Source organism: Cyrtonyx montezumae, unplaced genomic scaffold (assembly GCF_038088225.1).
Source record: "Cyrtonyx montezumae isolate F1298 unplaced genomic scaffold, pur_monq_1.0 scaffold_9, whole genome shotgun sequence".
NCBI lineage: Eukaryota > Metazoa > Chordata > Aves > Galliformes > Odontophoridae > Cyrtonyx > Cyrtonyx montezumae.
Genome location: NW_027072100.1, coordinates 13472120 through 13498006, shown reverse-complemented (window position 1 = coordinate 13498006; position 25887 = coordinate 13472120). Strand labels below are relative to the sequence as shown.

The following is a 25887-nucleotide window of genomic DNA, read 5'->3' as shown; positions in this document are numbered from 1 at the left end:
GTGCAAATCCTGTCCTGCACAGTACAGTGCACCCAAGACTTCCACACAGGCAAAAGGAAGTCAGGACAGCCAGCATCCTGCAGAGGACCCTTCCAAAACTGGGCTGATACAATAGAGTCTTCTGCAAGAACACAAAATCTAGCAGTCATTCAATTCGCTGTGGGTTACTGCTAAATGAATAGTTTCTTTTTGCAACACATCTACTACTGAAGCATTTGACATTTGTTCCTCACAGCAGTCAGATAGCAGCTCTTTCTGTTGAGACACTCTTTGGAAACTACCCCCTGAATACAAGCTGCTGTCTGAGAAGCTCAAGGAGAGGACATCCAATGTTTTGCATACTTACAGGCTGGCTCTTATCTTTATCCACTGTTGCCTCCATTTCCCAGATCTGCTGCCCATCTAGAAGAACATTACAGTATTAACCTAACTGCAACTTTTTTTGTTTTAATCATAAGGCTTAGAAAATAATAAAATAAAATAAAATAAAATAAAATAAAATAAAATAAAATAAAATAAAATAAAATAAAATAAAATAAAATAAAATAAAATAAAATAAAATAAAATAAAATAAAATAAAATAATAAAATAAAATAAAATAAAATAAAATAAAATAAAATAAAATAAAATAAAATAAAATAGCAAAGCTCTCCAAATGGACTTAATTTCAACCACCTTCCCAGTCCCAACCAAAAGCATTTCATTTAAATACATCACTGAACACTTCTCTCGCCAGGAAAAGACTTACCTATTAAAATTAAATGTTTATGTAGAAATTAAGCAGACTGAGGAATGAAATATTCCACACAGGTGCAACATCTGCTTTTTAGCAGACTTGATTTCAGCCAGCCTGACTGAGGGAGGGCACCTGAAGGTCAGATATGCTGTTAATGCTCACACTGGGTCAGGGGCACAGCTTCCTGCTGCTTTCAGACCACACAGTTCCCTCAGTGCGGAAGGGGACAGTGGGGTGTGGAGGTGAAGGAAAGCCTGGGTGAGCATCCTAAAAATTCAGCTCCAGTGCATGCAGACTGTAGCATGCAAACTGGGCCACTCCAGGGCTGACTTCTAGAGGTGCTGGACTGTGAAGCTGGCAGATGCTCTGAGCATGGAGGTTTTCTAGAACGAGTTCAACACGGACAGATTCAAGATGTAATTGGGAAGCCAACTACAGAACTCTGTGGCATCTCAGAAGTTAGAAGGGACCTCTGAAGACCATCAAGTCCAACCTCCCTGCCAAAGCAGGGAGCCACTCCTCGCAGCTTCGTGTCACCTGCAAACTTGCAGAGAGTGCATTCTATCCCCTCCTCCAGGTCACTGATGAAAATGAGCCAGCCACGGGGCTGGTGCCTGCATTACAGAGGGAGGAATTGCAGGGTTCCCCTCCTGCATGCCCAGGCCTGGTAGCACAGCATAAAGTCTCATAAAAACACTTCTTCTCAGAGGACTTGTTATTTTTCCTGGTTCTTGGAAATGCTGCAAAAGCTGCTTTTGTCCTCTGTTATTTAAGTACTTCTGCTTCTGGCAAAAAGGGAAATGAAAGAGTATTTTTAAATGCATTTTGCATTTCTTCTGTTGCTTTCTCTTTGTTCTCCCCTTCCCAGACACTGACCTGACAGATGTGCCCAGCTCTTTGGGTTGCATCTCCCTGGGAAGGGCTCACACTGCTTCAGCCCCAGGGTCCCAGCGTGCCCTGTGAGCCCAGCAGGACCATGCCTTCCCTGGCACCTCCTACCTAGGAAACCTCAGCTACATTCTGGCCCTTAAATACCCACCAGGAGAAGGATGGTTTCGTTGGGTGCCCACAGTGTGCCCCCTCCCTCCTTCCCCTGTGTTTCCCTTGGCTTGCCGTGTTTGCTGCTCTCACGCATACACACACACATTGCCACTGCAAGGCAATGTCCAAACACCTCCCTCCAGCACTTGCTGCAGCACGTGTTGCAAGGAGGAAATACAGAATATCTCTGTCTCCTCTTTTCAGCCTTTCAAGACTCTCCCCTACAGGTCAGTTGCCTTGTCCACGCTAGGATGTGGATCGGTGGTGGTGGTGGGGAGGGGATGGCCGGAGCAGGCGGTGCAATTGGAGCAGCGAGCCTCTCTCCTGGCTGCTGCTAGCCCTGCCATCCCAGGGGACCGCTGTGCAGATGAATGGAAAGTATTCCACTAGTTAACAACAAGCATTTGCTTTGGCCACTGCTCTGGGCTGTTGCTGGTTAAATCTATACCCCTACTAATGCAGCTAATGCTTTACTATGGCTGCAGTGGGGAAGTGGGAGGCTGTGGGTTTAATCCCGCAGGTACCAAATGCATCATCTGATGACAAGGCAGTACATCCCTCGTGGGGGGATTCCCCTTTGAGGTGACACTTGAGAAAAGAAACCATCATAACAGGCGCTAAGGAACCTTACCACATATGCCAAAACAACTCCGAAAGAACAATTTTTAGAGCCCTCTGAGGTAAAAGGAAACAGGAAGATACGAAACAAGAAGATATGGCACAATAGTCCTAATAGAGACACGCACCAGGAATAATGTCAGCAATGCAGTATGAAGATGTCCTGACAAGGCCTGCCAGCTGGGAATACTTGACACTGTTTTCCCTCCAGGCAGTGTTTTCATCTTTGGTTCTATACTGTTAAATTCAAACAGTCTGTGCAGATGCAATAGCCCTAACTTCACATAGAAGGTAGATCTCAAAAGGATCAGTCAGTCCACAGTGCAAAAAATAAAAGAGAAATAGTTCTGAAAGTCATCTGCCATACTCACAAGGCCTGTGAAACATATGTAACCGCAATCACAGTTGATTTGATTTAGTAACCCAGCCACTGAAATTGCACTAAAAGCTAATGAAGCCAGCCATAAAAATCAAGTGACATTTAGGCTGAGTCCAAAGTCTGGGGAGAGTAAGAGTGAGACAAAGCCCAACCAAACAAGAAGTAATTCTATTTGGGGTTATCATTCCAATGATAACACTTCTGTTTGGATATGTTAATGCTTGCAGCAGCTAAACGGGATCCTAACAAATCTGTCAGCAGCATCAATCCCTGCTCTTTAGGCACCAAAGCCCAGTTGAATATAAGCACCCTGCAGCTCACGTGCTGACCTTTATGCTTAAATTCCAATGATGGCTCCTTCTGTCTCGCATCACTCCCACAGTTGTGAATGCATTGACTTCAAAGTAATCAATATTTGGTTTTGTTTTAACCCCTCTGAACAGGCACATTACAATGAACTTCTGGCAGAAGGAAGTGAGAGGCTGTGAATAAAATGAGAAATACATGCACACACAGAACTATGATTACTTGTGCTCAGAGGGTCAGCAGATCTGCACGCTCAGGGCATGTGTGTTTGAGCAGGAAATCAGGCACAGTGATGTCCCGAGGTCCCTTCCAGCCTCAGTTATTCCATAACTCTACAGTGCCACAAACGGGACAGATCATCAGTCCTGCCTGCAAACCAAGAAAATCAAGCCTCAGCTTGACAGGTAACTTAATCTACGGACAGCAAGTACAGATAGCTATCCTGCAATAGTGCAACAACTGCAGTAGTACAGCAGCACCACTTTTGCTGAGGCATTTTAAAGAGGCAAAGTGTCAGCAGTGACACGCACCAGGCAGAGCACTGCAGGACGCCCCGGTATGTGCACAGCAACGTGAAAGCTCAGTGTCAGCTCCACGTGTGTGGTGCACCTCAAATTCCACCTCCCCAATGGGGAACCAACCCGTGGCTCTGAACGGAGTGGCAGTTCCACTCAGGATGATAAAATATTTTTGGACGTAGACCCTGAGGGCTCAGCAGCCGCGGCAGCCTCACGCACTATTTTTACTGTTGTGGTTCCCTGCTCATTTAATGGTTTGTCTTAGTTGGCAAGTCTTTAACACCACAGGTCAGTGAAACGTTCAGGAAATAGAGATTTTTGTGCTGCTTCAGGGTTATGAGACGTAGCATTAAACCCCGATGAGAGATCTGATTGTGTCAGCACTCTTTGGAGGAATGAATGAGTTGTTGGAAGAACGTAATTCTACCCTATGTAGCTCAAACTGTGATCATACCAAAAGTCTTGCTTCAAACTTTGGGGAAAATCAAAACGTCAGCCTGCATTAGGAACATTTTGGGTGATTCTCTGCAGCCCCTTACAAGGCTTGTTTTAACTAGCCAATTAAAGGTTTTCTGAACCAGTTACAGCCTTTACACATTATTCATGATCCTTTACTCATGACTTTGGGGTCAGTAACTAGCAGTGAAACAAACTTGCTGCTTTATTTGAACAAGCATGACTGATGGACTGAGAGGTTCAGGAAATTTTCTTTGCAGTTCTCTCCAACTGCAGACTAAGTGCACTATTGTGCCGACGCTGTCTGTGATCCTGTGCCTGCATGTGATTTTATGCCTGAAAATGCACATTGCTTTTCAGTCAAGCATTACACAAATTACTTAATGAACAACCTGTTACCTTTTTCCCAGGCAGCAAACCGTGCGAGTCCCCCACAGACACTGAGCCTGGTAGCAAGCGGGGCACTGCTCTCCCCACACATTTCTGCAGTGCTCCCTTTGGGCTTGCAATGAACTGCCCTGCTTCAATACGTTTTGAGAAAACTTCCAAAAACACCCAACAATTACCTCTGGCAGGTTTTATCAGTACACAGCAGGCATCTCTGGAAGCAGACAAGGCTTTTTAAGTCACCTCAAGAACAAAACAAATATCAGGGGCTTCCCAGCAAAACAGACACTTTTGGGATGCGGAAACCTTATAGACAGGGGAAAACATGCACAAATCCTTGCTCTTTTCGAGGAGGAGTTCTGCTTTTAGCTGGGAAGTTATTCTGGTTCGTGTCAGAGCAAGTTTGCTCAGCATCCAGACCTAAGCAGCTGCGGCCTCCTAAGCTCCTACTTCAGAATGGTTTTTAAATGTTAGAGCAAACACAGCCTGAATGAAATGACAACGTGCAAAAGAAGAGCTACTGACTCTTTCACTGAGCTTCATTTTTCTTTCTGAAGCAGGACTGCCCACTGCAGTTAATGAAGCTCTGTTTATAGAGCTGAGGCCAGCGTCTTCATTTAACTGAGGACGTGAGTTTGAGTCACCGAGGCCAAAGCTACAAGTCAAGGTCTGGGAGGTAAAAGGCCAACAGGATTAGTCATTCGCCATCCAGCCCAGCCCCACATCTGACATTTTGCACAGTGAGAACAAGTCTAGAGGAGATTTCTCCCCAGCTATTGTTGAGGAATTCAATTCACACTAAAAAAGCCCATACAGACAGTAGTTGAGCAGCAAAGCAGCAGAGGCAGCCTGTCACCCCACGGCTCTCCCAAACAACTCCTTATGCCAACTCATCAAAATAGATTAGTTGTTTGCTTAAGATTATATGTGTGTTTGTATGTGTGTCTGTGTGTGTGTGTGTGTATAAATTATTAAACAAAAGCTCCTCTCAAAATAAAACCACTGGGAACCTCCGTGTAATAAAATGAGTCACACCAGGATGCGATGACTAAGTGGGAGAATAGGGAATTCCACTCCCCGTGCCAGCTTTCTAAATGATCGATTTTCTGTCAACAGGTGATGGGAGCTTGTCTCTCTGCCCCTTGTTTGTTCCCAGAGTGATTATTTTTTTCATTTTCTCTTTAAACAATTAAGATTCAAAGCTGAATAACGAGGAGCAGGCCCGCTTCCACGAGGCGCCCCCATAGCAAACGGCGAGCCAGGAATCCAGGCCAGCAGTGGCTGCCTGTGTTAATAAGGATTTACCAGCTGTAAAATTCCAAAATCCTGTGTCATACGGGGAAACCTTCCAAAACACTGGATTCCACCCTGTCTCGCTGAGCCTCTGACAGCTATGGCAACTCCATTTCTGCAGCCACACACTCTTCTGCATTTTTGTGTGCGTGATCCTTAGATTTTTTCCTGTTTTGCAGTGTTTTTCTGAGCTCCCCGGCTTCATGTCTAACAGCTGTCCTGAGGGATTATGAGTGCACCCGGCTCCAGCAGCACGTTTTGGCCGTGTGATAAACCTGTGCACAAAAGATTTGCTGGGCTTTCAGCAGCTACGATAGCAAGAAGCAGCAGCACATGTCCACTTTACCCCAAAAGTCTCCAATCTGCGAAACAAAAAAGGGCCAACTGCTGTCTGCCTGGTGAACACGTCACTCAGCACTGTTCGGAAGTGATGGTAGCTCTGGATGCCTTTCTCTTTCACTCAGAAAGAACAAACAGAACAGAAACTCAAAGAGAATGACCCCCCCCCCCAACCCTCTCTAGTTCTGACTTTATTTGCAGCAACAACCACTGCAACAGTGCACTGCAAGGCATGACAAGGACAGATTAATCTGAAAGGTGATCATTTTCAGCCAACGTAAAAATCAGATGGGCCTCTTGACACAGAGACCAATAATTTATTCCCCTGGATCACCCCATTCATCGCTCTGCAGGTTTAGAGTTGGAGATGTGAATGCAGCTTTTAATGCTAAAGTCTAGTTATAAATAGTAGAGCAGAAAAAGTGCTACTGCTTGCATGCTTCCTGAACTACCAGGAAAAGAGCAAGATAGCAAATTTGTTTCATATACTCTCTGCAGAACTTCACATGTTGTGAACAAATGGACTCATTTCAAATGACAGTACCACCCTTACTTATGCTAACTCCATAAATATCCCCAGAGATTTGTGCTTTCGTCCTAGGCCTTTTCCATAATGAAATGAAGAACCAGTAGTTGGTCGGTCTGTTTTTACCAGATGCTGGGATTTTTTCTCAGGTTAAGGCACCTGACAAACCTGCACTGCAATGGGCAGCGAGCAGTGCGTGTCACTGAGCTGTGGTGCAGGTGCTAAGGGATGTCCTGCTCCTCTCCACCGCTTTAACTTTCTATTTCAGTTCACTGGTTTAGAAATCCAGTGAGAGAACTGGAGCTTCCAGCTTGCGTGACAGATTGAAGGTTGTCTGCTGAACTGAGCTACAAAACATCTCTGTTCAATGGATTCAGGGGAAAAAAATGAAAGTTTTGAAATGTTTTGGGTTTCTCTTTTATCTTTGATTTGCTGAATAAGTTGCATCAATAATTTTGCATCAAAAGTTCAAAGAGAAACTTGTTGAAAGTCGTTCTCTGTTTTTTACATTCTTCAGGACATCTTTTGATCACTGACAAAACACTGAGTGGCATCCAGCCCCCATCTGGGGCACGGTGAGGAGCTTCAGCCTCAACACAACAGAAAAGGGGAATGTTGTTCTCAGCAGTCCTGCAATTCCTTTATCTCCCAGAGAAGATACTTCATCTTCAGCCCCATTTCCTCACTGTTATCAATACACAAGCCAACTTCTTTCACGCTTTATGTGTCATAATGCCCTCCCATCACGGAGCACTTCCTGCATAGGAGAGCTATCAGTACATGCCTTGGGATCCACAGGCGTGAGGCAACACTGCCTCTGGGCTCAACGCATCTCCCCTTGTTCAGGCTGCCTTGCTTCTCCCTCTGGGGCCTGGCAGCATACAGCTGAGAGCACACAGCTCACTGCTCCAAAACCACTTGTTGAAGTCTCCCCATTAGCAAAAAATTTACCCCATCTCTCTGGACTCTTTGGCTGCTTTTCATAAGCAAGTCCCCTGATCTCTTGCTACAGCTGCAGACCAGAAGAGTGGGATTGTAAGAAGCCATACATTTTTAATTTCTTATATTTTTATTCCGTTGTGCAATTTAACTATGTCTAAATATGTAAGGAACAAACAATCACTCTTCCCATCTATAAGCTGTGAATATAAAATCTTTCTAGGGAGCTGTGATTTCCTTCTAACTTTTGCAGGGAGTGGTGCAGGAAGATTGATAGCATCATCGCGTCCAACTCATTGTGCTTTCTGAACAAGAACCTTTCTAGCGAGTGGAAATCTCTCCCCTGCAATACAACAGCAATACTGAAAACTGAGTTTGAAAGCAAAACCCCTACAGATCTTGCTTGCTTCTCACACTGAAAGTAGTCTGTTTCAAAGAGTTGAAATGATTTGTTCAGAATTAAAATAATGAATGTGTCTATAGTGAGAGATGTAGACAAGTGCTGGAGATTTGAGTGAGAGTGCGAGTTGTACAGATACCATTAGAACAGTTACTGTTATTCTAGTGATAGTCAAGTCATTGCAGGGGATGTAAATGTAAGATACTGAGCTAAAACAGGAACATGGCTGCTCCCGAGTACACAACCCGTTGCAGTTAGTGTATCTGGGTGTGCAGTGAGAGCCTACCTCCCACAGCCACCTCCCACGGACATAAACGTGCACCCGAGAAGCAGAAAGTGGCCATCCTTAGGATAGGCACATGCTGGAGGACAGATGCTCACCTGAAGCTGTGCACTACTGACATGATGGGCACGGTGGTGATGCAGCAAACTGAGAACTGTGTTCTGAATGTTTTAGTAATGCTGTCAGATACACCACAGGGGCTACAGGTTGGAGCTAGAGGGGGTAGGGACAGGAAAGAGAGAGGAAAGAAGAAAGGCTGGCAGGACTTGCCCCTCCTGCTGCTCCGTGTGCTGGCACAGGCTCCATGGCTTGTGCCTGGGGTAAGTGCCTCCATTCACACGCAGCATTTTGGGCACTGCACAGATGAAGGGTTCAACTCACCACTCACTAATTCCTGGGGCAGATTGGTGTGCACAGTGAACACCGTCCTGATCCTGCCCTGCAGTGAGCTCTCCTGAAAGCAGCAGATGTTCCTGGATGCTCAGATTCACCTGCTCCAGGTACTAGCATCCTACGAAACCACTGTCATAAAAATATTACCGAGACAGACAGTAAGGGAACTCGAGGGAAAAAAAAAAAAGAAAGAAAAAAAAGACCCTAGAACTCTATTGCTTGAATCTGGAGGCTGGAAAGATTTATTTTTGTTAAATGCACTCGGAGTGTCCCTGCTTCAGAGACCTGACAGCTGCATCAGTTCAGAGGGCGCAGAGAGCACCTCCTCCTCTCCCTGCACTGTGGAGCTGAACTGGAAGATTTACGGTGGATCTCATCCAAAGATGTACGCTTTCTGTTTGGGTTGTTCCTCCACCACCCACATTGTCCTAGCGATGATTCATGATGTCCATGTGGCCACCATAAGAGTTTGGCACGGGAAAGCCAGTCCATTTGCACTTTTCTCCTGGAGAAACACGGAACTTCTCTATCACTCATAGCAGAGCAGCAGTTACCAGTACACAAATGGGAGTAAACAATGCAACCAACAGCATCTGACTTGCAAATTATTACATGATAATTAAAACAAATACAAGAGGGGATTCCCAAACTGTTGTGCTCTGTTGTTTTTTTAACTGCACTGTAAGATGTGGCCCTTAACCAAACACTAACACCCCTGACCTTTAGCATATTCAGAACTCTCAATAGCCACAGGACTGCTTTCCCAGCGCTCTCTTCCAGATCAAAATTGAAAGAATACACGCACTTCAAAAAATTCTAGCTGGGCAATCCCATCCAGTAACTTCCCCTGGCCCGTCTCGATCCAGATGGATAGGCTCAGTTAGGTTTCTATGAGTCCAGACCTTGAACCCAGCTCTGCTTTTGTGTGCAGCACTGACTCCAATGCATGAGCTTCCCTGCCCTACAGCAGCTAGAGATCACAATCGCTCATCAGGCAGACAGAACCTTAAAAAGAACTTAGAACTATAATGCCTGCAAGTTGGTAAGCCTTATCAGTAAGAAAATGAATCAAATTTAGGCATCAGCAGTTCCAACACAGGCACTTCATCCCCTCGATCACACACAGAGCACTGAGCTCCTGCCTCTTCAGTTTGTTTCCTGCTGCCATTTCCTGCCACAAGCCTAGAATGAGTCTTTCACAGCCTTCTTGGTGGTGAGTTAGCTTAATACAAAACGTAGTTGGTTCATAATGAAATCCCAGAGTAATTTTGGGAGTATTCTTTATTTTCCAGGTATTTCTTGGGGAAAAATTACATCTATTGTGCTCAGTAACAGCGATGCAAGAACTATTCATTATTGTTCTCAGAAGCATGCAGCATTTTGGTCACAGGTACAAACAGTTCCACATTTCTCTGTGTCACAATAATGAGTGAGCAACAAAATCCAGAGGAAACTGAAGAACGCTTTAAGTACCCATCTGAAGAGTAAAACCTATCTGAGAGCCGTGAGCCCCAAGAGCAGATCACTCTGTGAGACCTCAACCTCAGTGCCTGGCTCACTGCAGGCACCGATCCAGACCCCAGGCTCTGGGTGGGCCCAGGAGGGGGAATGTCTCTGAAATCCTGCTCGGGAGAACAGCTCACTGCACACAAGCATGTGCACAGAACATTTTGGGGAAAAAAAAGGAATCTCACTAAAAATGGAATCTACTCCAATCTTAAATCCAGACAAATAAGCCAAACCGAGGGCATCAGCAGAGTACAGCATGCCAAAAGCCATGAGATACTTGTCCACACTGCTGTTCTCACCCTTGCTGTTACTGGTAGAGCTAAAACTAGTGGCAAAGGTGGGAAATCAAATAGCGCTTGCTGGCACAGAGAAGGCTTGTGGCTGTTAAAACAAAACGCAGAGAAAACTGTGTTTCCCCTGAGAGCTGCTGCATGCTCCTGCCTTCACAAAGGTACCGTTCTTTCAGTGGCTCCTGGGGCAGCACCATGAGCTGGGAGAGGACATGACAGGCAGGGCCACGCGAGCAGCGAGCAACCCACCCACCTTCGTGTTTATTGTGGTTTAGTTTGCTGCTGAGCAGCTTATGAGAGCTTTCTGCACAGTGCTGTGCAGGCAGGAGCTGCAGCAAGCAAGCTCTCCGAGGTGAGCGCAGTATCCACCTCCTTCCACCAGTGACATTTCTAATTGAGAAACTCGCCTGCAGAACCGGCCTCTTTTGCTGTGTCCATGCAGCCCAACACAATGACAGCCAGGCATGGCACTGCAATAGTAACGTGAATAGTCCACAGTTCTTAAAGGGAGAAGCTGAGAGTCACAGGTGAGTAAGCTCCTCACTTTGAGCCTGCCTGGGCCACTCGTTAACAAGCCCTGTGGGAAGGCTTTATTCTCCATCTACTGCATTCAGCTGAAGTTACATCAGCCCCTGCATGATTTGCATATCCAGCTCATTTTCTAAACCTTCCTCACCTTAACATGCATCTATTAAAGACAGAAATCTTCACACTAAAAGCACTTCAGGGCCTATTTGCAAGACCTATTGCTGAATTACTGAGCAGTGCCTGGACACACAAGGAGCTACCAAACCTGCAGCACAGCGGGTCCCCAAACACACTACGCAAACCACCAGACTGTACACACTTCTAATCCAGATGAAAGGTTTGAATTCAGGCTTCCCAGCCTCCAAACATGCCCTCTGCCAATCATTTACTCAAAGCCCAGCAGCCTGAGCTTGGCTGCGGAGGTAGCAGGGGAGCAGTGTGGGACACGGGATGCCAGCGTGCAAATCTCTGCTCCAGACAGAGCACGGCTGCTGGGATAAGTCATGGCTCTCCACTACCAGGAGGTAAAAAAAGAAAAGAAAGTGCAGTTTCCCCAGTAGTGAAGAAAAGCTTTAGATTTAGTGTGGAAAATGTTGTTGTTCTTTTTACTTTCTAACATCTATTCCAGACAGAGCCTTCTCTGCTCTCACACGGAAATAGGGGCTGGGCATTTCAGATGTTTCCTCGAAATGGCATTAAGATCTCCCTCCTTTTTAGTGTATCATCTCCTTTAGTTACTGCACAGCATTCTTGGGACAGGTACCATCGCGGGCTGCCAAGCATGCTCCCATGCACCTTCATGATTCGCTGACATCGACGGAACAGTGGCAGCACAGAGGGAAGGAATTAATCCATGGACTCGAAAGGAAACGAAGAGCGCCAAGAAAAGTGCACTGACTGCTCAGGCTCAAAGGAGCCCTCACAGTTCAGAGGACTACTGACTCTTCTTTACTGAGAAACAGCACGGCTAGCAGGTGCTGCGAGAAGAAATCAGGCCCCCTCGCATGCTTTTTGTTCCCCCAGCTTCACCAGTGGATGCTCATATACATCAATGCTTGGCTGGATTCTTATTTTTTGCCAAAAGCATTTCCCAATAAATCACGCACATGCAATTCACCTGGGAAATGAAATTTCTCTAAATCCCTCCTCACAAGTCACTCGATCCAGTGCTTAAGCTTTCTCTGCCATAGCTCACTGACAGGAAACGTAGGGACAGTGTTTTCTTAACAGCACGGAGACTGCAAAGCTGACATAAAACAAAGTGCTGCATTTTAGTACTCCTAATTCCTTTGTCTCACTGCAACCAACAAGAGCAGAGGATGGCACAGTCTGGCCTTTCATACTGCCAAGTGCTTTCCTGTTCCCTGGCCATCGTTGTTATCCTTGCAGGGCACATTATTCAGAATACAGAAATCAGGCCTGAGGAGGGGCAAGTTAAACAAGTCCAGACCATCTACAAACGAACAAATGTTGCTTTGTAAAACAGCCTTAGAAAATCCAATAAAATATAAATACTGCTTAGTGAGGTGAGATGAAATGCCTGCCAATGCATGATAGAAAAGAAACAATTTCCGCTCCCAGAAAGCAGGTCACTAACTACAGCAGAACGCTGAATTTCTGCTGCCCACTGAATTATTAGACCACGCTAGGTGCATTTTCTGGGCCAAGGTATTCTTTGAGTCAGAAGTCAAGGGATGTTTATTACGGCGTGCCATGAGGAAGACACAATAACACAAATTTGGCAAAAGCAGCAGAGGTGATGCTAGCCAATTAAATAACTCCCAGTAACCTCTCATTATTCTTATTACTTATATTCATCCAACACGAAGCAGGGCTTGGGGTCATCTTGTATGGGCCCTGTGTAAGTTGAGCAAATAGCAAAGATGAAAGGAGAAGAGAGAGAATTTAAAATCTGCAATCATTCTCCCTTCATGGTTGCCCAAGAGCTAGCAATATTACCTGAAAACTTTGGCAAAACATGATTTGAAACGGGTAGCCCTGCTGAAAAAAAATATAGTATTGTGCCATAACAGGTCACTTCTCTCTTTGATTTTGATTTGTTTTGTTCCAGCCTAAACAAAACAGGTTTTTGAGGGTTCCTGTGCCAGGGATGCGCTTGGCCCTGCTGCACGTCCGCACAGCCAGCAGTGGCAGGAGCTGTGCACAGCCTGAGGTGGCTGCGTAATTCAACTCAGTGCCTCAGCTCACAGTGGCAGTGCTGGGGTGATGTAAACCTGCACACTCTGAAGCAGTGCAAATTTCAACTATGTTTCAGGGGTATGTGGTAAAGTTAGAGAGAAATCTTCAGAGAGCTCAGCAGCCTCCCTGGAGAGAACTGACACGAAGAGAAAGGCTCTTACAGAAGCAAGCCCACAGTCAATATGTTTCTACATGTTTTGTGGCATTTTGGATTATTTTCCATTTAATTTCAGCATGTTTCACAGCCTTGAACTTCGTTTGCCCATGGAGGCACTATTTCCCTTCACACTGTGGGGAAATACATGCTTTTGCTTATGCTTAAAATGGCTCCAGCTAAGACGTGATGTGAGAACTACTAATGTGGAAACAATCAATGTAAAAATATCTGAAAAAAATATAGAAGATGAAGCGATGCACTCTTGTGTTTCACTGTGCATATAAAAATATTTTGCTTTGATACCAAAATACACATTGTGAACATTTTTTCCCCATAGACTTCTAAGGGCAGAAAACCCAACCCCTGACTGCAGTTCACCGCAATAAAAAATGCTCATTTCAATTTTTATTTCTACAGTATTGTTCATAAACACGAGTCCCTCAAACGAGCACAGTGGAGCACGTAATGGTCATCCCACTCCTTTGACAATGCATCCTTTTTCTGCTGATTCCCAGTGTCTGTATTCTTGTGAACCTTCCCCATGACACAGCTTTGATTTACTTTCCAACAGTGCCTGCATTGCCAGCGATGCAGATGTTTGCTCCCAGCACTGATTTCACTCACATGGTTAACTCAAGTTGAGAGATTTGGTTTTACTTAGCACAGCCTGCAGGGGATTACTCACTGAAGTAGGGTTGAGTACTCCCGAGCACAAACCATAGGACAGCACCACGAGACACAACAGTACTGCAGATTTGCCTTATCTCATTAGGGAAAGTGAGACTAACAACTGCCTTACCTGAAGTTTTCTCTGTGAACACCACCTTGGACTCTGCGGTGAAATTCTGTCCCGTCAGGATCATCTGCTGCCCTCCATACACCAGGCAGCTATCGATGTCTTGTCTTTCAACCATTGGAAGTTCGTGAGCAGACCTTTGGGCTGTGGACAAAATACAGACATGAATGAAATCAACTCTGTTTTACCAGCACTTTCCAAATCTGCCCAGAACTATCCACAGATTGATCTTGTCATCGTTACCATCCACTGACTGCCAAAGCAGCTTCTCCAGGGTGCTAAATTTAGGTTTGAGAGGGAAAAATAAACTTACTCAAGGCATTTTATTTGGAAACATTCGGGAGCTGGCTGCGGCGTTTCAGCTGTGCTGGCCTTACTCCTTGTCCTTGAAAAAGGACAGCTTGGATGAATGAGCTGGAACTTGCCCATGTCTGTTTCCAAATAAATGGCCAAATTTTCAAGTGCAGGCACACTACAGCTCTGGAGCCCAAAAATTCCACCTGCAGAGAGGATTCCACTGAATAACACCAAATTCCTTCAGAAAAAAAAATAAAAATAAACCTTTGCTACCAACGCTCACTGCCTCCCACAGACCAGGCCCTATGTGGGGCCGGCCCCGGGGTCAGGAGAGCTTTGGAGGGTCCTGGTCACCTTCCCTGTGAGCCCACCTTAACCCTCTGCTCACATGGAGCAGGAACCAAAGAAAGTGAAGACGTGAGAATCGTTCCCTGCAGCGCAGACAGATGGAAAGCATCATGAGCTTCCCTGCAAGCAGACCAGGTGGGCAGCAGCTCGGGGCTGGTGAACTGCGAGTTCATGACCTGCACTCCAGCTCCTCCAGATTCATCCACCCCAACTGGAAAGGCCTCCAGAGGATGCTGCTCATCTATCTAGCAGCTGCCTTGGCTGGATTTTAACTTTCTGCAACAAAAAGCCTGTTCCCAAGAGGCCCTGAGCACTTGTGTCTTGCCTTCACTGAACACCAATCACTCCTGGACCAAAAGTAAGGAAGTGTTATCCTACATGATCGGTGCCGGGCTCCACTCACACAGGCAGAGCTGTGGTGCAGGCATCCTTGCATCCTGGTACTGCTCTGCAGCCTTACGTAGAGCTGAAAAGCTGGCAGCCCTCGGCTGCAGCAAGAGCTGCCCAAATTCTCTCACTGCATCAAAACAAAGTTGGTATATTCAGGGGGAAAACACAAGCACTAAACCACGAGGACGGGTGCACGTGGGAGAGGAGGACAAGATCTCTAGCAGAGACGAGCTCAGTGGAAGCCCTTCTGCACTCGGACAATTTCTGCTCTCATTAGAAATACAAATAAGTCGATAACTGTAAGTTTCTTTTGCTGTTCAAAAGGCATTTAAAAAAAATCTATTTAAAACAACCTTATGACTCATTGTTCCCTTCAGATATATTACAACAGCTGGGCTAAGATGCTGCCAATTAAGAATATATGTTCAGATTACTTTCACAGAAGCTGCTAATTTCTTTCACATGGCTGCATGATTAATTCCGAGCCCTAAGTCCTCACACTTTTGATGAGTTCATAATTGGATTTATCACAAAGGTCTGGAACCTCAAAGGCTTACGAGTTAATAGCAGTAACTAAGATCGTGTCTACAGCACTCAGGAGAAAACGTATTTACACTTTGCCCTGAACACTGTTTATTCCTATTCATTCACTTCACTTCCTGAGTGTCCCAAATTTTCAAAACTGCAGATTAATCTACGACTTCTGCAGACTTCAGTGCCTTAACAGGGAGCTTTGTAGCCTGTCATCCCACCAACCAATGGTTTGCAAGGCTTCTTCAGGCTGAAGAAGGACAAAATTTAGCCTGGAAATAACCATCTGACTCATCTTAATTACATTTGGATCCAGGCAAGTTGGAAATGGCTGCTGAAGACCGAGTCTCTGTCCAACTTCCATCCAGTGCAGTGTTTGTGTACGCTGCGACGACCTACCAGGGAGCTGGGGAGGGCAGCAGGTACACTGGGGAGCAGAGCAGGGCAGCTGAGCAACGCTGCCCAAAGCCTGCAGTGTGCAGAGGAGTTCTGGGGTTTGCTGATGCAGTCTCATCCTGGCCGGCAGCAGGCTGGGGCAAAGATACATGCAGGCACAGGCTACGGGCATCTGCAGAAGAGCTTTTAACCAGGCCCAGAGTTAGTAACATAGGTTATAGGTCCACAAAACCCACATCTACTTTAAATGTGCAGCACAACAATGCCATTTGGAAACCTTCCCGTTGAGTTTTGCAGTGTAGGTATCATGCAAAAGGGAGAGGGGGAGGAACTCAGGTGCCTACTGAGCACCAGGCTTCCCTCTTGCACGTTTTGCTGGCACCGTTCTCCTCCCACTGGGTGGTTTGCAAACCATTTTCTAAAAAAATAGTTTTCATTTTCTAATATCTTATTTTTCACCCAGGCCTGCAAGAACATCTCACCCCAATTCCCATTTTCATGAGAAGGGAGGCTCGAGGTTCAGCACGGAATTGTCTCAATAGGATTACTTTATTCTCCTCTGCAAGAAATATTAATTGCCAATAAATCCCCTTCCTCTAAGGCTCATGATGGGTGGACTGTATGCAATAATTTCACACTATTCCTTCTCTTCCCCCAGGGGTTGGCACTTCATAAAGTGACCTACAGCTACTGGAGTTTATGAGCTTTGAATAAACAAAACACTGTTGATTTAACCAGTTGGGGTGTTTACTTTCAATAGCAACAGTTACTGACATAAGGCAGCAGAGCAAATGCTATAGAAATACTCACACTTGGCCTGAAGCAGTGTGTCAATCTATTAATAGGGGGGCATTATTTTTCAATTTTATTTGACTGTCTGCAAATCAAGATGTCATGGATGCACGGTGCCAAGAAACACAATGCACACAGTGACACAAGAGAGAAAGGCAGCGGCTGTCCCAGCAGCTGCACCACCTCTGGGCAGCCCCAGCTGGGAGGGATGCAGCCCCTGTGCCTCCTGCCCTGCCCGCAGTGCCCGGGGGCCCACATGCTGCTGCCATGCCACACAGCTCGTCCCCTCGGTCTCCTTTCCTGTGCCAGCTGATGAAAGAAGGATAGAGACCTAAATCTCTGGGCTGGTGGGCTGAAGGCTGCACATGGAACGTACAAACCTGCAGGCTGACCATAAGCAGAGTGCCAAGACAGGTTTTTCTTGCATCCTCACCTGCCCACAGCACCGACAATCGGCCCTTTTTTGGCAGAGGGGCTTTTGGGTGTCTAGGATGAAAAAGGGATATTTTGAGAAAGGACTACGTGGAAACACCTACTGTGGCTCCAAATACCCCCCAGGAAAGCGTTACTCATCCGTGCCCCTGGGGAATCTCAGCTCTGCCTGAGAGCCCCTCTCTCTCCCCATCAGCACAGCTTCTCCATGGCTCCCCCGGCCGAGCAGCTCTAGCTCTGCCTGAGCATCGCGTTTCCTTCCACCGGCTTGGAGGGCTTCCAGGTGCTGCCTTGTCTTGCCCAAACGCTGACTCGTTTTATGAGGAGTCTTAACTGAAGTTAAATGTATCTTAACAGCCTCCAGAGAGGAACTGTCTAGGCAGTCTCTCTTCTGCACGTGCAAAGAGCGAGGAATGGGTCAGGGAATGTAGGCAAAGAAAAAAAACACCGACGTTATCTGCTCCTCGGGAGGAACAGGCTTGTGAAATCTGCACAGAGCAGCGCAGGTCTGACGATACTTGCAGGGCAGACACTCCATAGCCTCTTTCTATCAGTGCAGCTCCTCAATGCCCTATTCTGCAGAGAAGCTGAAGGCCTCCGCACACATTTCTGTGGAGTAGAGGCCAAAGAATAGCTGCTCTGTGCTATACTGCTGACACCTGCAGCAACTCTGGATCCTGTGCTTAAACCATCCTGCTGTCCCTGTATCTCATCCTATAGCTGAGCACAGTTCAGAAGGGATCTTATCTGGGTGACCAAAAGGAGCAGGACTGAGGACCACCTGCAGCTCAGTGAGGAAAATGCTGGAATTACCTCTTTTTCTTTTTCTAATTAATTCTAATTACCTCTGTCATCACAAGCCAATTAAACTATAATCAAGATGTTAAAAGAGGAGGACTCCGGACCAGCACCCTCAGCACAGCAGTTGCCCCAGGCCAAACATCCAGGTCTCTCTTTGGGATCACCTGCTCCTACCACATCCCAGGCAGCCCCGGCTCACCGGAATCCTTCACACCATCACTCATCAACCCTGACATGACTTTTCAAACCCCAAAAGGCGCTTGGCTGAAGCCACTGTCTCCTGTTGGGTTGGAGAAGGGCAATCAGAGCTGCCTGTCTGGTGCTAAAAAAAAAAAAATAATAATCCTAAACCCTAGAAGCAACAGCAGTGCCTGAGTAGCAGCGTGATTTGTTGTGGGATTAATTCTTCCACCTCAGTGCAAACCCTAACGAGCCAAAATAAATACCTCTTTCCTCCTGTCACACTGTTTATTTATTGCAACCTGCTTGCCTGCGGGAGGATTGATAGGAGCAGCACTCCTGTGCCCTCTGCTTATCCAGTTCATTAATGTCCTGAGAGACTCTGATCCCATTCATCACACACTGAAGCACCCTGAGTTCCCCGGGTGGGCAGAGAGGTGAAGGCTGCAGAGCTGCACTGCAGGAGAGCTGGGAGAGGACCAAGGACAGAAGGGTGGCGGGATTTCCCCCCGGTAAGAGCATGGGGTAGCTGAAGGCTTAAGTGAGAACCAAGTAAATAAAGCACATTTCCAACCGTTGCGATGCAAAGCCTTGAAATGTGATCCAAATGCTGCCAAAAGGAGAGCCCAGTATGGGATGACAACAGTTTCCAACTTGTTACCAGTGAGGCTTAATAGCAGTTTGTACAGAGCCATCCAAGAAACAAAGCACCAATAACAGAGGGCTTTTCTCCACCTCCTCCTCTGCACATAATTTATTTTATGATGCCCTTGCAAAGGAGCGAGAAGCACTGATGGCAGCAGTGTCAGATAAATACGACACTTTCTATGAACTGCAGCCAGCTCAACAAACCAGCATGTGATTAACGACAGGAAAACCATGGCCTCGGTTCACTTCTCTGTCGATCATCTCTGCGGGTATGCACAGCATTTCCCTTTAATCCCTTGTGGAGGAGATCTGCTCAGCCTAAATTATGCTCAGAAATCCATGCTCCATGGGGCTGGGTCGCTTACTTTTAGCAGCAGCAGCAGCACTGCAAAGGCATAAACAGGACTTCGCCACTGCAGCAAGGCTTGCAGCCTGCAAAAGGGGTGGGCATTCTGACTCAGATTTTCCAGATTAAAAACTTCTGGTTGCACAAGGAAATCGGCAAAAGATGTCAGAACTAACTTTTAAATTCCGTGCTATAGGAGAGAGGCAAATTCCACTTCAGGAAAAGCCCCAGTTTTTGCATTATGGTGAACTGCACGACTGTCTTGGAGTTGAAACGAAGGGGGGAAATTCCCTTAATTCAGCTGGAAACCATGCTGCTCTCACACTAATCACATCTCTGGTTGCACATGAGTGTCTCTCAGGTGCGAAGCGACCCTTTGCTTCTACTTTTTCAGCTCAGTAAAGCAGGGCTCCATCTCCTGCCACCGTATTCCAGCCAGCACAACTCGCGGCCGAGGAAAAGCACTCAGTGCTTTGCCAGGACAACATTCTTTCTAATGACTAGCTCTTTCCTCTGGAGTTATTAATGTGTCAAATATCATAGGCTCAGATTGTCTAATACGGGAAAATCTACTAGAAGGAGAGAAAAATAAAGGAAACTTCCAGGGAAATTGATTGAAGGGAAATAAGATATTTGACCAAATTTAGTGGAACAAAATACTGTCAATAATAGAAGCTATTTTAAATTCCTTAGATGGACACACTGTTCTTCAGTAATAAGTTTTGTTTGTTTTGTTTTTACCACCATGGAATATCTATTATAAGAACAAGGCTATAGACTTTTTCTCTCTCTCGTGCCAAGTGCCATCATTTGTGTTTTAAGGGCTTTGTGTGCACAGTTTCAGCAAACATAGATTATATGACACGAGCACTGTGAGCTGCTTTAGGAAGCTGTGACCACGACCCACCAGAATGAAATCTGTGACACTGCGTGTGGGACTCCTGACCTCATTTTCACATCTCAGACATTTGCATTAAGCAGCTCTCCGTTGTCAACAGCATGAAGTAAAGCAGGCAGCTTCTCACATGTGCTTTTGTGGCTGCTCTGAAATGCCTTCGATGCTGCTCCTTCCCCACTCCGTGGATATCTCAGCCCAGGAGCAGTGATCAACCACTCACCAAGACAAGCTTCAGCTTGCAGGGAGCAGCACATCGAAGGAAACAAACAGAACTGACACTGAAGATGCTGCCGGAACGGTTTGAAAATAACAAGCAGGTCTGCAAACACCACAATTCTCCATGGGCAATTCACTGCATACTTGTTGCTGTTACAGCTGCATATGAAGGGTCAGGTTAACTGCAGGACTCCTCACGGCTGAGATTTCACCCCCTCGTGTGACAGCAGCTTGTTCACAGCTCTGCGATAGCTGCTGTGACCTCAGACGTGCCGTGGTGATGATGACAATGCTGTGCTTTGGCAGCAAAGGACTGCCACTGAGAAGCACTTTGTTCTGATTACATTCTCAATACCGGCAGAGGTTGGGACTCATGCTTACACTCAGATCTGAGGTCAGCACGGAGCAACAATTGGAAGAAGTTTTTCTCACCCTTCCAGTGCCACACCTCCAACACAGCAGCTTTCTTATCCCTTCCTAAGTGAGAGCCTGTTACAGCCATCAGAGGGCTTTCAGATGCCTTTGCCTCCTCAGAGGCTTCAGAGCAAATCAACAGGCAAAAGGATAAGACCTCTGCGAGCTGCTGAGTGCACAGGCACGTCTGGATCCAAGGTCCACTTCGAGGCATAACCCATCACTGAACAGCACAGCACCTCTGCGTTCCTCCCACACAGCTGCCTGGGGAGGAACTGCTCCGGATGGTTCTTTGAACCTGTGAAATCCCCTCCTAAAACCTGTCAAGTGCTGGATGTGACACAGATGAGGCAGAACCAAAATCGCCCTCTAGAAAAGCAGACACTTCACAGTTCTTGCTTCACTGCAGCTAATGATCTGCTGACACCGGTGGGATTTTCAGCCAGGATCGGCTTCTGCTGAGGAGAGCGCTCGGATGTTCTGTTGGTAGCAACAGTGCTCTCCGGGGAGCAGCAGTTCTCTGTCCTAAAGCTGCTACTTACTGAGGCCTTCCCGGGGAGACATCATTAACAGCTACCAGACAGAAGAGATCCTCCAGGAGAGGCCGTGGGGAGAAGGGCTCCCACGCGGCCACGTCAAAAAAACAAAAAGCAAACAGTGGTGAAAAAGAGAATCCCAGCAGCACAGGGAGGAGGAAACCGGGATGCAAAGGGGAAACATCCCCGAGCCCCAGCACGCTCCTGCTGCACCAGTGTGACAGGTCCCCGAGCTCATCTGAGCACCGCGACGCGAGCGGGCTGCGAGAAACCCTGACTGCCATCTCGAGTGTGATTTGACCTGCATTAGTAGTGCTGGCTGAGCCAAGCCGTGCTTCTAACCACCTTCCCAGAACTGGGCTGCTACTTAAAGGCAAAAGCCCTGTAAATATGCAATGCACTCTGAACCAAAGCGGCCTACTTCAGATCACTGTACACTCTATTTCCACGAGTTTCTCGCGCGTGCTTTCTTGTCTGCCTATGCAACTAACATTTCTTACATTCAGTTCAATTACAATAAACTTACACATAGGCCACTTGAACTACTACCTTCACCCTTGGCTTATTGACACCTTTAGGACTCATCTAAGTAAGCACATCTCAGAATAAATGCCTAGACATCTTAAGCTGGTGCAAATAGTCACTGCACAGGCAATGGTGCGCACGTATGATTCAGAAAATGTGATCTGACTCTGTAAACCATGACTGGATTTCTGCTTGAATGCTCACCAGTGATGGGCACAAATACAGCGTGCCTCTGTGGACGGGTCTTAGAGCTGCCCGGCTCTGTGGAAGCGGTGTTTGTTTTCTGGTAGGAGAACTGGAATAACTGGGGTGCAGCGGTGAGCTCACGCACAACCCAGGGACCATCCATCTGTGCTATCTGTCTGCACAGCTGACATACGAGTTACACCCAGAGTTTCCCTGCCTGAGCAGGTCCCTGTTACAGGCAAAAATAGGCCATTTTCAATTGGAAAAGAAACCGAAAAGCAAAAGCACCCCGATAGTTGGTATCCTCTCGTAAGAACTGCCAGGAGAATGGACACATCCACCATTATCTCCTTTGCCTCTCTTTTAAAATTAATTTCTACTGGCTTGTTGTTTTTCTGTTTGTTTCAGTGATTCACTAGTTACAATTTCCCTTGATTTTCCATCCAAAGTTTCTCCTCTCCTGTTGTAAGCAGCTGTTATTTAAGTAAGCCTGCATCTCAATAAATAAAATGCACCTGAGAAACTCTTCAATGACTACCTTAACATGGTTTATGGCAAGACAGGTTCTGCTAAAGGGGTGAGTCATTCAGCAAAGGAAGAGGAAAACTGTTCATTTTGTATTTGTGAAATCCCCAGCCCTCAGAAAAGATACCATTTACCAACAAAAAGCATCACAGGATGCGTGTAAACCAGCAGAGTGGGTGGAGCCCCTCCAGAAATGACTGTGACCCTGGGCACACCTCAAGGAGGCCTCTCTTTCTCAGGATCCAGTACGTTAAAACAAGTGGGAGGTGCAGGTTTCTCAGCTTACACACTTACAGAACATGCCCCTAGAAATCAAACCTGTGAGTTTTCTTCTGTCTCTCAGGGGAATACCAGAATAACCTGGGCTTCCCCTGCTTCAACTGCAGCCTGCTGGGCAGCACACACCTCAGCAGCACTGTCACCTCGAAAAGACAACCACCACGATGGACCCAAACCTGACGGTCCTGCCGTCCGCTTCATTCGTGCTCCTGTCACAGGATTCAAAGCCTCCAACCACCAGCGTGCAGACAACCAGTTCTGGCCGCACCTTCCCTACAAAGACCGCTCCTGAGAGCGCACGCACTGGAGCACAAACAGCAGGATGCACACAGCCCCATCCGCACCCCCGAGCTCCCGGCAGGACCCGGCGGTACTCACAGCACTCGATGGGGTTGGACGCTGCCTGCAGAGAGATGATGCGGCCGCTGGACTCAGGGATGTGCACGCGGAAGACGAGCCGGACGCGGGTGTTCTTCCGGCCGATGTCTGTCTCACCCTTACGCAGCTCAATGTCCGCGTTCCTCAGCTTCAGGATGCCCGCACAGTCAATGCTGCCAAACACACGGGCTGTTCAGAGCAGGCTCAACCCGGGAAAAAAAAGAAAATTCTGCTCTGCCCCCATTCACCACAGCTCTGCTCAAAGGGAGGAGGACGGGAGCAGGAGGGGAGGGGGGGCTGCAGGGCCCAGCACTGCTCTGAGCATCGTGTGATGATGGCAGGCCGACTCGTGCTGAGCCTTGTGCAGCCACAGCAGGGCCCAGGCCATAGGAAGTGCCAATACGTAGTTACAGGATCCGAGTTCTGCAGCTCAGCGCTGAGGGTGCCCTGTTAATGGTCACTGCCAACATGTCTTTGCGTCGTTTAAAAGATGCCTCACATCCCATACGAATGAAAAACACATTTTGGAAGAATAAGCCCAACTCAATTTCCTACCCCCCCCACCATCGCTTATGTGCAGGGGTTCATTATTCCAGGGTTACTAATTTGGAAGAGACAATCACGATCCATTTAGCACTTGGCTGCTTAAATCTGAGATGCAGGCTTTTATTTACTTCTTCGGGTACAGAGGAAGGAGAGGCTCAGAGGAAAAGGAGAAACTAGGTATATATTCTATTACAAAAAAAAAAAAAGATATATGAAGAAAGAATGTGGATTTTGTGATGATGCAGAGGGGCTTAGAAACAAAGCTGCTCTGCCAAGTTTGTCAGTATCCTCTGAAGGATGGAGATACAGCTCTTCCCTCTGCAGAGCAATCACTCTCATGCTGTCTGGCACACATTCAAGCCTGAAGTTTCAGACTGGTGCCCACTTCATCCCTCTGCCTCCATAAAACTGGAAGGAATAATACAGAAAAGATGTGCCCGTACTTGCTTTTCTGGTAACCTACTACAACAGGAGAGTGCAATTCCATGGCCAGAGCACTTGGCTGAGTCCAGGAGAGATGTTTTCTATTCCATTAACTGCTGTAAAATGAAATGTATGCTTTTCCTCCACTGTCTACTGCTCCCTGTTCGCACCCCTGTGGCATAAGGACTTGAGATCTGAGCCTCATTTCCCTCAGTGCCACACTGAACGATTCTGACTTTGGATACAACAGGCAATTACCACATCGTTACTGCAGCAACTGGGACACGTAGCAGAAGCACGTGCATGCTTAGCTGATGAATGCCTTGGAGCAGCTTTCTCCCAGGTACTTGTAACTGTCTGCTCCAAGTTCCATAAAAAGGGCCTCACGTTCATGTATCAGACAAATGCTCTGGAAAGGAGGGTCTTCCCAGGGCAGACAGCTTTATCCATTTCAGTGCCTGCTTCCCACAGGAGGAGGAACTGAACATCCGCAACTTGGCTAATAAAAAGAAATATGCTTACGTTGCTTTCATGTTGTTCTTGGGTTCCAGTGGGATCTCTAAAACTTTGGTGTTGCCAATAATTTTTTCATAGCTGGTGGTGGTGACAGTTTTTCCTGTAATGCGATGGACTTGATAGAAGGCGTGAGGTTTAAGGATCCGTTCGTCCGCTGTCCCAATGAAGATCTGGAGGCCCAAGGGTTTGTTCTCCATGTAACCGTGGAGCTGGCAAGACATTAAAAATCTGTTATCACACCCAGAGCCTGCAGTACCCTCATTTCAGGAGATTTACACAGGTGGACAAAGGTATGGAGATCAGAAAGAAGGCCACTCCAAAAGTAATGCCTCCTATTTATTTCCAATGAAACTACGGCAGATACAAAGAGCACAATAACACTATTCGATAGAGTAAATTCTCAGCTACAACTTGGTCATCATCATTAGCTGTGCATTTTTGCCAGCGATGAACAAGATCCTGCAAATTGTGCTTACAGAAACCTGCATGCTGTCAGGAACGTGGCTTGTCTTTCACATCACTGTCACCACTGCTGAAATGCACCACCCGCTGTTTCACATGCACACAGCACACACATCCACTGTCTGCTCACAGCACTGTATCTTCTGCCCATTAGCTTCTTCCCTCTAGGAGGATGTTCTCTTTTAACATCTACATCTTCACCCTACAAAGCTCCCTGTCTGCAAAATTCTTACATAGTCTTTACACTAAATATCATCTGTGCAGGTTGAGATGGTCTTCTTGTTCTGTGACACAATGAGAACATGGTTGACCTTAGAGGTAAGACACTCTACAGTTCAAAGACATAAACGGATCCTACTATAATAAATAACATGTTCATAAACAATATTTGCTGCAAGAGAAGCAACAATGCCACAATTTCTTTGTAGGTCAGAAAACAAAGAAATATCTTCTTCTTTAATAACGTTCAAAATTACAAATCAAATCGTCCTAAATTTCCCACATAACCAAAAATGAAAACCAGACATTTATCTACCACACAGACAGTGATGATGCTGGAAGAGAACGTTACAGTCCAAGACACACTAAATTTGTTTTCAATTATTCCATCCACATACAAAAGCTTGATGAAGCTGAGCAAAGCAAACAGTACTAGAAGATCACAAAAAAAAGGAAGATTAAGCTAATGGTAATCATGGCCAAACCTTTTCCTTTTTCTTTATTTTTCTT

At 46.5% G+C, this 25887-nt stretch overlaps 1 protein-coding gene across 3 annotated transcripts in view; it reads right to left on the bottom strand.

Moving 5' to 3' along the window:
• Positions 1-25887, bottom strand: part of NFATC2 (nuclear factor of activated T cells 2) — a 77554-nt gene that overhangs the window by 24957 nt on the left and 26710 nt on the right. For all 3 annotated transcript variants that reach the window (XM_065754046.1, XM_065754045.1, XM_065754044.1), the window contains exons 4-7: positions 24703-24905; positions 23212-23384; positions 14097-14237; positions 347-402 (exon numbers count right to left, since the gene is read on the bottom strand). In XM_065754046.1, coding sequence (XP_065610118.1) covers positions 347-402; positions 14097-14237; positions 23212-23384; positions 24703-24905 — 573 coding nt within the window. The remainder of the gene's footprint in view (positions 1-346; positions 403-14096; positions 14238-23211; positions 23385-24702; positions 24906-25887) is intronic.